This window comes from Micromys minutus (genome assembly GCF_963924665.1).
Source record: "Micromys minutus genome assembly, chromosome: 5".
Classification (NCBI taxonomy): domain Eukaryota; kingdom Metazoa; phylum Chordata; class Mammalia; order Rodentia; family Muridae; genus Micromys; species Micromys minutus.
In genome coordinates, this window is record NC_137974.1 from 66480766 (window position 1) to 66496745 (window position 15980).

At 40.4% G+C, this 15980-nt stretch overlaps 1 protein-coding gene across 22 annotated transcripts in view; it reads right to left on the reverse strand.

Annotated features, from left to right (window-relative positions):
• The window catches only part of LOC308421223 (regulating synaptic membrane exocytosis protein 1), a gene marked incomplete at both ends in the record, with an annotated part of 207701 nt that overhangs the window by 172328 nt on the left and 19393 nt on the right, over nt 1–15980 (reverse strand). For 17 of the 22 annotated variants that reach the window (XM_080917501.1, XM_080917495.1, XM_080917500.1 and 14 more), the window contains one exon: nt 7949–8042. The exons of 1 other annotated variant lie outside the window; for it this stretch is intronic. In XM_080917501.1, the coding sequence (XP_080773627.1) occupies nt 7949–8042 (94 nt within the window). Of the gene's footprint in view, nt 1–3313; nt 3351–7948; nt 8043–15980 lie in introns of those variants that run through there. 4 more of the 22 variants (XM_080917503.1, XM_080917506.1, XM_080917505.1 and 1 more) reach the window with 1 other exon arrangement.

The following is a 15980-nucleotide window of genomic DNA, read 5'->3' on the forward strand; positions in this document are numbered from 1 at the left end:
GTCATTTATAATCCTGTCGCTTAAATCTTAAATGTATATAATCACTGTTTACTTGTATTTGGGGGACTGAAGCTTGAAAATATATTTATAACACTATATGTAATTTAACAATATACAATGATGTTCCTTGTATTGTCAAAGCAAGGGCAATGTGAAGGCAGTTTTAGGCTTATTTTCTAGGAAGAGGGGGGAAAGAGCTATGTTCATGTACAGCCCACGCTTTTTATCCACCAATGGGTAGTAACAGTTTATTATTATTACCTTTTGGGTCAGGACTGTAACCTGAGTCGCTTGAGTCTTTTACCCATTGCTCATGAACATTTAAAGAGGCCATGCATTCTTTAAAATAGTATGTTTTTAGGTGTCTTTTTTTTTCTCTTCTGAGAGTCTATTTCCTCTTTTCTATTTCTCTCCAGATTCAAACATAGGGGCTTTGAAGGAGGAAGTGACTTGGCTCGAAGCATTGCTCTTTTCACCTGGCACTTTCTCCTTATCTGATAAAACCCTCCTCTCTTGAGGGTGTTTTCACTGAGAACCCCACTGAAGACAAACACTCAGGAAACCAAGAAAGTGTCCTGATAGAAAGTAGGAGAAACATACAGAAAGCAAGGCATTTGTCCCAATGAAGCACTTGCAACTGTCAAGACTTCAATAAGCTGTACTTTTAGACGTCAGCTAAGGCAAGAACAATTCTGTAAGCAGGTATGTTAGTCTCTCGTCCACAATTACTTTCTTTAACAATTTCAATATTATGGTACATAGAGACATATATAATATGATTGCTAAGCCTTTTATACTCTCTATATATGTTATCAGAAATGCTAACCCTAAAATTACACTATTTTCAAATTATATCTAATTAAATAGACATAAATTGAAAATAGTGTAATTTTAGGGGGGCATGCATAGCACAGTGAGACTGCAGAGGTAAGACGGCAACTTATGGGAAGTTTGTTCCTCGGTCCATCATGTGGACACTTGGAACTGAACTGAACTTGTCAGGCCTGGATTCAGGCACCATTACCAGCTAATATATCCTACTGGCCTCATTATTAACTATTAAAAAATACCAAATCTATGCTAGATATTACTAGAATTCAACAATATTACTAGGAGTCTTTAGAATTCAACTACTTTAATAAGCAACCTTTTGGGGTTTGTCTTTAAAATACACTCAAAGCTTGGGGCTCATCATAGTGTGAATTTATATTCCAGCTCCTTAAAGATGTAATGAATAAAATATATCCTCTGAAGTAATTACTTACAAACCAGGCATTCATTAATGCAAACAATGAACCTTGTGTTTGTGATAATTCCCTTAAACACAGAAGGTAGTCTACATGAAACAGGTTACCTACAAAGTCTGAATACAATCACTAGCCTAAAAATAATAAGCAATTGTATTTAAAGACATCTTCAAAAAATAACCAGTGACCCTTCAATGACTACTTCCTAAGCTGCCTTGTTTCTGCCCCATTCCCTTTGGCCTTGGGAAGCTGAGAGTAACATACATTGATTTGATTCACTAAAAGCATCTATGTAGTACATAGGGAGGTTACCTACTGTCGTTCACTGGGATTAATTTTCCAAAGGACTTCCATTATTCTTCTAAGAGGATACTCCCTGGTACTCAAGCGGTCCTACTTTAAAATGAAAGCATCTTATTTCTTCTCACAGATCCTGCTGACCCGTCAATAACACGATCACATGAAATAGGAAGTTGAAAGATACCAGAACCCAGAACCCCAGAGAATAGAGAATCACTTTACAAATAGTACTAGCCTCTAGCCTAGGTTTATAAGTAGAAACGGTTTATAAGCAGAGTCAATTAGACGATTCTTTCTTTCCTCTCTGCTCTGCCTATGCAGAAAACCACATATCATCACTGCCCTGGGCTTGCCCTCATAATGGTAAAGGTCTAGAAGAAACATCCATGAATATGGCCATAAACACAAATGTGTGACCTTTATTGACAAGCAATTATAAGTCAGTCTATGAATTTGTAGCTCAATTTACAACAAACTATTACAGTAATCTAAAAGGTCATATTTGACTAGTTTAAACTTGTGACTAGAGTGTTGCTATAACTTGCCCACCTGCTTGGGATCCTCTGGATTTTGAGCTCTCCCCTGACAGGAAGTAGACTTCTTAGAATTCATTCTCTGTGAAGAGATAGCAACATCTCCAATAAGAGATCCTCTGACCCTTCTAGAGCACAAAAGAGCAGCTAGGAAGCTGTCAGCTGCTTAGAGAGCCTCCTGGGCCTGTCTACTCTCAGCCCTCAGAGCATTACAGAAAACCACGTGATGCCTTTCCTCCCTAGCAGTGAGGTCTAACAGAAAGTTTTGTTGGGGTACTACAACTATTCAAACCCTGTTTAGAAAGCCATAGTTATAGTGGAGCCAAGAGATTTACCAGCTTAATTTTTAAAAAGCTGTTCTCAACCTTTACAGAAACTACAAAGTAGCACAAGCTATATAATGTTACAAATCAGGGGATGGGGGGTTGTTACTAAGGAAACCACATCCCTTTAAATGTTTGAAAGCAGTACTATTTCTCTGCAGAAATCAGCATGTAACAACATTGAGCAGCACTGTAAATTGCTATATCCTCTCCACTAACAACTGTGGTAGAATGCCCTCTCCTCTGGTAGAAGAGAATTCGGAGGAAGAAGAGGTTGTTTTTTATTAATCCCCAAGGTCACACCCTCAAATCTCTGACCTCCCAATTTTTTTTTTCATTTTATGGATATTATTTTTCTTAGTCCGCAACCAAGCATCACACAGAAATTCAGGCATGTTTACAGAACTGATCTACAATCCAGACTGTGTATGGGTCAGGAGAAATCAGACCTGGGCACGCTTTTCTAAACCCCTGAAAAGAACAATCTGTAAATTTAGCTTGTACTTTTCTATTTTTAAGACTAAGCACTGAAGTGTTCTAGACAACTCAGTCAACAACAAAAACAGAATATCTTTGATTAATCAGAAAAGATAAAGAGATGCTTCTTAAATCACCTATATACTATATACATCAATTTGTGAGTGCAATCCAATCTTGAAGCACATACAATTTCCTGTACACTTCAGTTATACATTCAAAATTTGAAAACAACATCACAGAATGCGACCAGATTATCATCTACATTTCAAAATTATATATTTATGTAGTTCCCACTTCCAAAGCAAAGTGCTCCTTATTCTCTGCTAGAATAGAAATGATGCATCTTAATATCTTACCCTTTTGCATAATTCGACAACGAATCCCATTAGCTTTATAGCCATCTTAAGATTAACAGCATAGTTGTGTTTACCTGCCCCTGAATGCAAAGTATGAAGTAGTAGAAACTGCAGAAACACAGCAAGCGGAACAGCAGCATCGGAAGGGTTAAGTAAAGGGCCACTGACACCAAGTCATTACATTCCAGCTAGCAATGGCAGAAGCCCAAAACACAGGAACAAAGCAAAACAGAACCTACCAACGTGCAAAAATCTACAAAGAAAAATTTCCCACAGTCCTCGATAACTCAATGATATCCCCAAACCAACCCTGCAGCCCCCAACATTATACACATCACACAACTGTGCAACTAAACAAGGCCCTGAGTGATGTTGTCATAGAATCAGATCCCTGCAGTGCTTTTCTCATTGATCACTGCTTTCATCTACGCCGTTCTGGGCAGTACGGCACTGACTCTCACGGCAGCAGAGCCCTCTCGTCCCCAAATTAACCATTTCCCAAAGCAGTACATGGATGCTAGTCAGAGAGTAAACTCTGGGGTCCCTGAAAGCTATCAAGGGAGAAAGACTCCAGCAGATGCTCTTGATCTCTGGCTCTCTCACTTCACTGTGCTATCCCTGATCTCCAGTGACAAAGTGGAACAGACCCTTGCCAACTTTAGATGCCCCCTGAACTCACCTGAAATGCTTTGATCCCATTATCAACCTCTGGGAATGGTCCTGCCAAGGCCCTCGGAACAGACCATTTCCTCTGCAGTTTTCCTAAATGAAGCACACCACCCAGTGGTAAGAACTGCACCAGGGCACATAAAACAGAAGCCGGGAGAGACTGTTGGGAACAGGAGAAAACTGCTTGTTCAGGCTCTCCTATATGATCATCTCACTGCTAATGGCTCTGCTCCAGAGGACAAAAGGACATACCTAAAACAGGAAGCTGGGGGGACTGGAGTATATTTGTGATATTAAAAGATGGTGCCTCGTATAATTCATAGTGTAACGGGGATGTCAGTCAGGCAAAAATCATCTTTTTATCAGTAATTCACCTACATTTACTACATCCACCTCCTGTCTTGTATTAAAGAACAGCAGCAGTATTAGCAAAAGAAAGGAAATTGGTTGAATGAAATCCCAGTTTCAGTCTGGAAACAGAGAAAGCAGCAAACCCCTGCACACTCCTCTAACCCAGTCCAGAACATTCAAGCTCCACGGGAAGACTGATTCTACTTGGTTTCATAATATAAGCCGGTAAATGATAATGCAGGGACAATTGGCACCCGTCCTTAACTAGAAAGAATATGCTGTGTTTACTGAAGTGCCATGAACTTGCCTAGGAACGATGGCATTTAAGAACTCGTTGTCTCATAATCATGGCAACAACTTAAGACTAACAGTCTCTAACAAACTGACTACTTTATACATATCCCCTACCTTCAAAGAACACACTTTTAGCCCCCACATAGGACCTTTAGAGATTCTTCCTTTTCTTTTTCTTTCTTTCTTTCTTTTTTTTTTTATACAAACTTCCAGGTCTGCTTCAATCCAACATTAGTCAAAAGCTAACCAAGTTGAAGCATGAGAAAGACCAAAAAAATATAATCCATAATAATTACATGTCAAACACACTCTGATAATTTTATTTAACAAAAAAGTCATATAATATTTGGAGGCCTTTTACATGTCAAACACACTCTGATAATTCTAATTCATATAGGGGTATGATAAAATTATATTGGAAACAACAAGTGAGATGTAGCAAAGCTTACTAATTTGCCCAAGGTCATGTGGTTTAAACATAGTGCTCTGGATTAGGAACTGGTCTTGATCTGGGATGAAATCTCACTGGACTGACACATGATTGCAAAGTTATTTCCTTTGACTTCACACTGGCCCCAGGTGTTGTTTGCGTTTTATTGATTAATTGATTGACTGATTGATTGATTGATTTTTTAAAAATTTTTACTGGATATTTTATTTACTTACATTTCAAATGTTATTCCCTTTCCAGGTTCACCTTTGGAGACCCCCTATCCCACCCACCCCCACTACTTCTATGAGTTTTCTTCCCCAACCACACATTCCTACCTTCCTGCCCTGGCATTCCCCAACACTGGGAGCATCTAACCTTCCCAGGACCAATGGACTCCCCTCTCATTGATGTCCAAGAAGGCCATCTTCTGCTATGTATGTGGCTGGAGCCTTGGGTCCCTCCACATGTACTGTTTGGAAAGTAGTTTAGTCCCTGGGAGGTCTGGGGAAGTCTGGTTGGTTGATAATATTGTTCTTTTTATGGGTTGCAAACCCCTTCAGCTCCTCCAGTCCTTTCTCGAACTCCTCCATTGAGGACCCTGAGTTTAGTCCAATGACTGGATACAAGCATCAGCCTCTGTATTGGTCAGGCTCTGGCAGAGCCTCTCAGAAGACAGTTATATCAGGCTCCTTCCAGCAAGCTCTTCTTGGCATTCAAAATCGTGTCTGGATTTTGTGTCTGTATGGATCCCCAGGTGGGGCAGTCTCTGGATGGCCTTTCCTTCAATCTCTCCTCCACACTTTGTCTCCATATTTCCTCCCTTGAGTATTTTGTTCTACCTTCTAAGAAGGACTGAAGCATCCACATTTAGGTCTTTTTTCTTCTTGGGCCTCATATAGTCTATGAATTGTATCTTAGACATTCCAAGTGTTTGGGCTAATATCCACTTATCAGTGACTGCATACCATGTGTGTTCTTTTGTGACTGGGTTACTTCACTCAGGATGATAATTTTCTAATTTCATTTATTTGCCTAAGAATTTCAGGAAGTCACTGTTTTTAATAGCTGAGTAGTACTCCATTTTGTAAATTTACTACAATGTCTGTATCCATTCCTTTGTTGAAGGACATCTGGGATTTTTCCAGCTTCTGGCTATTATAAATAAGGCTGCTATAAACATGGTGAAGCATGTGTCCTTGTTATATGTTGGAGAACTTTTTCGGTATATGCCCAGGAGTGGTATAGCTAAGTCCTTAGGTAGCCATATGTTCAATTTTCTGTGGAACCTCAAGACTAATTTCCAGATTGCTTTTACCAGCTTATAGTCCCACCAATAATGGGGGAGGTTCCGCTTTCTCCACATCCTCGCCAGCATCTGCTGTCATCTGAGTTTTTGATCTTAGCCATTCTGACTGGTGTGAGGTGGAATATCAGGGCCATTTTGATTTACATTTCCCTGATGACTAGGGATGTTGAACATTTCTTTAGGTACATCTCAGCCATTTGGTATTCCTCAGCTGAAAATTGTCTGATTAGCTCCGTACCCCATTTTTAATGGGATTATTTGCTTTTCTGGAGTCTACCTTCTTGAGTTCTTCGTATATATTGATTCTTGTGCACATGGCTTGTTGGAGAGGGGAACTGGGTTGCTGTGCTGATGTCTACAATGTTACACATCTCCTTTCCCAATTCTGGCACTAGTAAAGTGTGTTTTTAGTGTAGTAAGTGGGGGCAGAAGGCTGTGCTTTTGAAATTAATTTCTTTTGCTATGTGAGTGTCCTAAGAAATACCGAGGAGAAAGCTACAGTCTGCAGACAGATTTGTGGGCCAGCACAGGCCTGAGAAGTAGGGGACAAACAAACTTTCAGAAATGTATTTCTTTTTCTGTAGTTAAAAACATTGCCATGACTCTGCCTCACCCCCTCATGGACCTTATAAGCCATATCAGTAAGTTTAATGAAATTTAAAGCTTTGGGCTGATTCTGTACCAACACACACACACACACACACACACACACACACACACACACACACAGAGTGTCAATATTAAGGGGAAAATCTATTATTGACTTTTTTTGTAAAATAGCTTTTCAGTCATTCCTCGATGCTACACACCATGATATCTCATACAGAATGGCAGACATCATCCACTGAAGACCAGCAGCACAAGCAGAAAAAGAAATCCGAAATCCGTTACAATTTTATTAATTTAAAAATATATACCAACTCTCTTTACTTACTTACTAGTTCTTATTTCAAACACCTCTTCCCAGTTAGTGACAGGAATCCCTCTGCCTGACAGACTACACAACAGAACCCTCCCCTGGGAATCCACAGCCATCTCAAACCCAGCACACTGGTTTCCTTAGAGATGGAATACAGGAGGCTAACATCAGCTGCGATTCTCAGTGGGCTACGGTCAGATTACTTAACCCGGCGGCACTGTAGGATACCTGACAGTCTGTACATGTTAAAGTTTTGGATTATCCACTAAAACCCAGTACCCATTGTTTTGAAAAGGTGACAAGCTTCCAGTCCTTGGATTGACTTCCATAAATGACGGCTCTGACTTGCCCTGTTCCTCGGTCTCTGCATTTGCTTGAAATCATGAAGCGTGAACATTGACTGAAATCCAAAACCCATGCACAATTAAGCAATGTATTATTACTGACTTCCTAATCTTTAAATCTGTACTTGACGAGTGCGCACAGACAGGAATCATAAATGGACGCCTCTCATAATCTTCAGGACATCCTGTGATCTCATTTTGGAAAAGCAGATTAAAGATAAAGTTGACAAAGAAAAAGTTGCTCTATTTAGAACAAGCAAGAAAAGTACTCTGTGCCCTGTATAAAGCACATGGTTATTTAGACCGGAAAAACCGATACAACGGGAGTACTTGATAGAGATTTGGATACAACCAGAAAGAGAATGAAGCAGAATTATGGTTCTCCAGTCTTACCAGCACGGTGGGTCTCACTTGTTCCCGCCTCAGAATCAACAGACCTCAGTTCTCCCCAGGCTTCTGTGGAGACGGGCATCCCAGACGCACACATCACAGCAACCACGCAAGGAAACGGGAGCCCGAGAACAGCCACTCTCCGCTGCCCAGGACCTTATCCGAGAAGAGTGTGCGCGTCTTCCTCCATCTCCACACTTCTAGCACTGAACAAGAGGTGCAACCGAAAATGGAAACTGAAGGAAAACGTTGGTGTGAGCACGGGAGAAGTCTCCCTGCGTGACTGACTCGGGTCATGGCAGGCCCCGTGCGGCTACCCAAAAGATTGCCTGGATAAAAGAACGTGCGCAAACCTCCACGGGCCTGGCAGCGAGAAGACTGGTAGCATTTACCGAGGGGAAGCATATTGGCATCTCTGCTGGGTTTTAAGCAGATCCACAGGGTTCAGGAAATAAGCTCTCGATTCCCTGCCAGATGACGCTATGCTCCTAGCCATTCCTTATGTTTACTTATCGCCCAAATTACTTTAACTAGTGTCCTTTGTCCTGCTGTGAGCTTATTTGTAGAGAGGGCTAAATAAAGGATTTTTATGACAATGAAATGGCCTTTAGCCGACATGATGATTTCTGCAAGTGTGAGTGGCAGCTTTTGCTCAGTTACCATTAAAATTCAGTAAATAGGAGCGCGTCTAACAGAACGGAATTGGGCTGTAATTGTATTTGCCATTTATTTTTGTACATATGTAAAAATGGGACCTCTTTTGTTTACCATGTGTCCATCAGAAGAATCTTCAAAAATAAGTGTTGATACTACAGGTGTTAATAGTATGGCATTTCCCAAAGTGAAAATGTAGACATCTTGATAAATAATATTCATGCTCCTGTATAGATAATATCCATGCACCTGTTATGAAAAAAAAAAAACTTTCTATTTCTACACTGTGAGTCATTTCACCAAAGCCAGTAAGTGCAAACTATGTTCAGTATCTTTTCTGCTCACACCTGTTATTTTTGAATTTTAATATAAACGATATTACAAAGGTTAAAAATGAGGCAACTTTCTTGTGGGTGAATGCATTTCATAGTTCCTAAAGAATATTCATTAATGCCAGGGGCAAGTCTGAGAAATAATCCAAGATGGTGAATCCAGTGATAAAATTATCATTAAAATCTTGCAGAAAATAAATAAGAGCATCGTTGTTCATGTATTTGTTATTTGCCTGCTTTATTGTCTTCTGGAAACTTAGACCTAGTCCTGGATGCTTCTAGCTTCAATCTAATCCAGGCCTAGAAGGTTTTTCAGCCTCTGAGACTTACTGTAGAATGAGCTCACCCTTTCTTGCTCTTTCTGAGTTCTTGCTGGTTGCTTCAACACAGGTCTTCTGCCTAACATCCTCTCCAAGATGACTGACTGCTTCTAACTGAATTGCTCTGTTTGGCTTCATAATAACTTTGGCAGTCTGTTCTAATCTTCTGGCTCCTTCTTATTCTCTGGCGAATTCTGTCTTCACCTTTGTCTAGCTTGTTCTCTCTTCCACCTGCCTCTGAGAAACTTTCTCTCTTTTTCTCTCTTTTTCTCTCTTTTCGGTGGTTTTCTCTTAAGTAGCCCGTTTCTTGTCCTTATGGGAGTGTGCTATCTCTCAGATCTTTCTCTGGTTCATCACTTTGTCTGCCACTCCATGAGACATCACTTTTGAATATTGGTGTTTCCTTCTACAAACTAACTTTACCTCATTGTTTGGGTTAAAGGTGTGTACAAAAGGCAGGTCTGTATTCCAGCCAGAGGGATTAAAGGTCTGTGCTAAGGACCGAGCCATACCCTAGAGAGAAACAGGTTTTTACAGTAAATAACACAATCTCAGGGTTCACACTGTGATCAAATATGCCGCAGCACATGACATATCAGACTTAACCAGATTCAAAGTGCACACAACTCAACCATAAATATAAATGAAGTTAAATGTTTTCAGTAAATGAATCAACTTAGACTGAATGAAATTAAGAGAGGTCACAAAATTGGAAAGAGAGACTGACATTTTACCTATCATGTATGGAATCTACCTGATAATATATGTTCATATATGTAAAAAGTTGTACGTGTGGATATAGTGTAACACAAAGCAAAGAGAACAAGACAGGCTGAAGGATGCAGGTAATGGCCAAGAATTGTGAAAGAGGACAAAAACTTCTCTCTTCAACTTCTACTCCTGTCGTTGATTGTTTTTTGATGGTGGATAAGTACATAAAATGCGCTCCATACTGGAAGTGAAAACTTAAAGATGAAGATTAACAGCTTCCATCCTGTGGGCAGGTGGCTTCCAGTGAGTATATCCAGAGAACATAGACTAAAAGTATTTACAGCCAGAATTCAATCCTAGGGATGCTGATTTGAGACTGGTCATCGACCTATAACAGATTGCTTGTGTGTTGATTAGCTTTACCTCTTTCCAAACCATACTGTGTTATATTAACACACTGGTACTTCAGAAACACCAGCAGGACACATTGTAAGCAGAAGAGTTCATTAATTATCTTGCTGTTGAATCTGTATTTGCATAAACACCAGACTTACTTAGAAATGCCAGCATTATTAATTTTTACCACCAAGAATAAAATAATTCTTATAAAAAGTTGTGAAAGGATGCATTTAAATTCAGGTATTTTTCTCTGGGCCATTTCCCTTACCTGACCGCAAGGCACACAGTGATTTTTTTCGTCTTTGAAGCTTCTCTAGAAGTGTCCAAAGGAGAACTCTACACTGACACTACTCCATAATTCTTTCCAAGCTTCCTGGCATGTGTGTGTCTGGTAGATTCTTTCCTTAAGCCCAAATTCCAAACATGGAGCAAAGAGGAAGCATACTCAGACCAAGCTTTTGGCTCTGGAATATTAAATGGTGGTATTTCAGTACTCCAGATATACAACAGCAGGTCTGCAGCACAGCAAGAGTTTGAACTCGACAGTGACAACAACCGGCCGTAACAAAGGTTCTGAAGAATGTCTTCTACCTCATGGCTACCACGGACTGTGTTCCCTAGGGACTTACACCTCAAGCTCAGTGGAATACAACACATGCTCCGCTACTGAGTTAGCTCTCTCCTCATGCTCTGATGTCAGTAGCTTATACAGCTCCTGTAACCCAGATCAGCTGGGTTCAGATCCGGATGCATGCTCTACTCATTTCTAAAAACGGTCACAGTGGGCATCCCCCCTGAAGGCTTCGAGAAATGCTGCATCGGTGATTTGTTAGTCATTGATTAGCACTTTTAGCACCAGTCAAACAAATCTGAGCACATCTTTTTTTTTTTTTGGTTGGCAACTGCTTTATATTAGTAGTGGTTGAGGAAATGCTTGCATTATTAATTCTCATTTCTGATATGTTAAAAAAAATTGGTCATTAACAAGAAAGGCAGGGAAGGAATGGATTCTGTTTTGACTGATCCAGAGGTGGTATCGCGGGTCAGGCTGGAGTGATTTCATTAAGAGTGGGCACAGTTCCATGCCCTGATCTGTCATTAAAATGTCTATGATCATGCTTCCAAATCAGCAGCTCAGCAATCTGCATCCTGACTGATGTGTGCATACTTCGGTATTGATGCCTTCTGTTTATTCAATACCACACTGACATAACTGCCCTAAGTCTAACCTACAAAACATAATGTATAATAAAAATGTCTGCCAAAAGAAAGTCTAACTGGCATACAAAAAGCAGTTCAAATTATATATGTCTAAACAGGTAAGTCACTATGAAAAATGACATTTTGTAGAAAAGCAAGATCATGAGAGAATTTGAGACTAGGTTTAAAGACATCAGGATGAATGTGAGTGTAGGATTTGAGAAAGTAATGTATTTAGCTCCATTTTCTTGTATCTAGAGAATTATTCACATTTAAAATTTCCTTTGACAGGAGGCTTCAAGTTATGTTTATTAGGATTAATGTCTCCCACAAAGAGACTTAGAATAGAAGCAAATCTAGTTATAAACTGCATAGCCTAGAAATGTTTAGGAAAGATTACCAAAGGGACAATATAATTGATACCATCTAGGAACTGTCTCCCATATCACTCAAATTCAAATCAACACACAGGGTGTGTACCGTAGTCTAGTCTCAACAATAATACCCTCTACAGCATATGTAAGTGTAAACACACACTTATGTTTACTTTCAGTGTGTTAGAAGGCAAGTATATCTTCAACTATTGAGGAATGTGGTTTGGCTCAGTTTGGGTTATGTTCTAAGCCCAGATTACTACAGCTTCAAGAAGAAACCGTAGCAATATTAGGTATGACAGAAAGAAAGACAGGTGAAGCAATATGCCTACAAGTCAGACAGATAATGGCAGACCATGTTGCTGGAGTGACATTTTAAGGCTTGGCTCGTCTTACATGGAATGTTTCCTGTGCGTGCCTGTAACTGATCAACACGTTTACTACAGGTGTCCTAGCAAAGCATCACACTTTGAAATCCACCGTGAGACGTTTAAAGGAGAACTGGAGGCAAGTGCCAATGCTTTGGCTACTAGTACACATCTCCATAAATGACAGTAAACAAGGCAAAAAGGGGAGGAGCAAGATGGCTCCGGGGAACTGGACAAGCAGAGTTCAATCTCCAGACCCACAAAATGTTGGCAGAAGAGTTTCCCTCTACAAAGTTGTCCTCTGTCCTACACATGTGCACTGTAGAAATGATATGCACATACATCTAATGATCCTATACCACCACTACGTGCCCACGTGTGCACGCGCGCGCGAGCACACACACACACACACACACACACACACACACACAGAGAGAGAGAGAGAGAGAGAGAGAGAGAGAGAGAGAGAGATGGAGACAGAGAGAAAGAAAGAGACAGAGAGGAAGGGAGATTGTAACAGAAAATATGTCAAAATAAAGAAGAGCTCTCTGGGCACACTGACTTACCTTATGTGACACAATGGGAATGTGAAGAGTTTCACACTTAGGGTTAGATCATTAAGATATGACAGAACACAATAACTGCTGTTCAAAGTCCCATTGATCATATATACTTGGGTTTAGGATTAAAGAACAATGTCTTCATAATAAACCCACCCGAAATGTCGATTTTAGAACCAGAATGAATTTTTAGTTTCTTGGTGGCGTGGTCAGATAAGGAAATTTTATTTTGCTTACATTTCCTGGGTGAGAGTCCACTGAGGGAATCCAAGGCAGAACTCAAACAAGGTGGAAACCGGAAGGCAGGATCTGATGCAAAAGCCCTGATTTGGGGAGGAGGTGGTGCTACATACTGCCTTACTCCTTACGCTCCAGTGAGCAGCCTGTTCTCGTTCTTCTTATTTCTTTTTATTAATCATTTTATTTGTTTACATTTCAAATGATATCCCAATTTCTCCTCCACAACCCCCCTATCCCAATCCTCTCCTCTTTGCATCTATGAGGGTTCTCCTCAACCCACGCACCCACCTTACCCCTCCCAGCATTCCACTACACTGTGACATCAAGCCTTCATTGAACCAAGAGCCTCCCCTCCGATTGATGCCAGACAAGGCCATCCTCTGCTACATATACAGCTGGAGCCATGGGTCCCTCCAATTTTACTCTTACGTTGGTGATCCCTGACACTATTTCTGATGCCAAGAAGTGCTTGCTGATAGATTCTGGTATGGCTGTCCCCTGAGAAGCTCTGTCAGCACTGGACTAATATAGCTGCAGATACCCATAGGGAACCATTGGACTGAGCCTGGGGACTCCAACAGAAGAGCTAGGGGAAGAACTGAACAAGATGAAGGGTATTGCAACCCCATAGGAAGAACAATATTGACTAGCCAGACCACACAGATTTTAATTTTATAACTAGAGCTCATTAGGAAACTGCATTATGACTTTATCTTAGGCATAGAAAGTTTGAAGATACACCCTCCTTCCACTGTAGGAAAATCACTTTTTCATGCCCTGGCCTTGTGAAGAAATGTTAGTTTTAATTCCCAGGATTTTCTGAGGACCAGATTCTTCTGGCCCTATGTGTTTTTGAGTCCCAAGCTGCTAGACATTTCAGGTATTGATGTGCCCACAGGCAACTGTTTAAACTTTACTCAGCAAATGCTTAAACCTTGTTCTCTATTTTATTTCTGGAACATAGGAACTTTTCATTGACACCAACCCAGAAATGTCTCTTTAGACACTCCCTTTTAAATTTCCACAGGGGAATTTGACTGCTTTTGATTTATTAATCTTAGGCCTATTCACATAAATTCTAAAGAGCCTCAAATGGTGTCATGGTTAGCTTTCTCCTCTTTATTATATTGGCATCTGTAAACAATATTTCTAAGTTTGAAAGCCATTAAAGGGATACATTCATTTGTCTTTTCTGGGCTACAAGTCAAGTAATGCTGTCTAGATCAATAGAACTTTCTTCATTACTATGTTAGCCCACTATTCCATTTCATACCAACATCACAGACAGAAACTATTTCCTCACTATAAAAACAACAGGCTGGAAAGCCAAAGGATGAGAGTTGAGCAAAATATGATAGACTTCAAATAGCAAGTTTAAAAAGAACACATACTGTGGGCAAAAGAATCAAGACTATCTCCTGCTGCATCGGAGAGATGCTACACGGAAACTTGGGTTTTTTACTTAGTTATTTGTATGTAGTATTTTCCTTTCATACTTAACTTTTTATCTACTTCCTGCCCTTCTTTATTTGAATCCCATTAATATTTTTTAAGTATTCAACATAGTAAACCACAACCAGTGATTGCTCAGAATGGGAAATAGGTTGGGATGAGACCAGCAAACATAGACTCATGTATTTGTGTATCCTATTTGGTTGAACTGTTTGGGTGGAATTAGGATTTGTTGCCATGGGGGAAGTATGTCACTGGGGTGGCTTTTGAAATTTCTAAAGACTCAGGCCATTCCCGGTTTGCGGTTCAGGATATGAGCTCCTAGTCACAGCTTCAGTGCGATGCCTGCCTGCCTAAGGTGACACTACCACGAAGGTGACAGACTCTGTGTCCTCTGTAATGATGAACCCCAACCAAAGCCCTCCTCTGTGTGTCTGTGCTTCCGGTGTTTTATAATAGAGATATAAAGGTAACTAATGCAGAAGTTGATACCACAGATGAGGTATTGCTGTGACAGGTCCAACTACAATGATTTGGTTTGTGTCCCCTTTTGTTTTCATATTTTTTTTTTTTTGTTTTGGGATGTTTTTTTTTAATTAATGTGGGGCAACTCTAGATATCTGAGTGAATGTGGGAAGACTCTGGGATGTTTGAAGTGAAAAGAGATTGCTGCAAGCAGAGATTGATGACCACCCTAGAAGAAGCTTGGGTGATCATAGCAACAAAAGCTCTGTGGACTGTAGAGAGCCAGCTTGAAAAGCTTCAGAGGGAAGCAATGGCTAAAGCAGCAGGTGCACTGCAAGCCATTCCTGTTATAATTCGGCAAAGCCTCTGGACATAGTCTTGTCTTTAATTCCTTTACACACACTGGAAGCTTAGCTGGATGGAGTCTTGACCTGCGTTCATGGCTCCCTGTAATCCATTTAACATTGGACTTTCAGTTAATCTGGTTCTCTCCTGGAACACAGGTGTGAGCTCCATTCCACTTCCTGATGCCCCTTTCCTCTTCACACTGTATACTTTGCAGTCTTCCTTGCACAGCTTATTCCTCATCATTGATCTGTGTAAGAGGGGCCACTCAAGAATATCAGTACACAGGGAGCAGAACCAGCCTAAGAGAGAGGTGTACCTCACGTAGCAAAGCCAGAAGCACAGACCCAGCTGCCCTTTGACAATGGATGTGGAGCTAAGGATTTGGAGTTTTCTGCCTTGTTTTGGCCCATAATTTCTTCACCATGTTCCCACTCATTTCTTTTGGAATGATGTTGCATATTGTGTCCTTGTATATTGAAAGTATGTAATTTGCTTTATTTTCTATTTTTATTTTTACAGGTGATTAGAGTCAAGAGATTCCCTTGAGACTGAAGAAATTTTTGAACTTTGAAAGACCGTGAATACTTCTAAAGTGCATTTTGCATTATGATA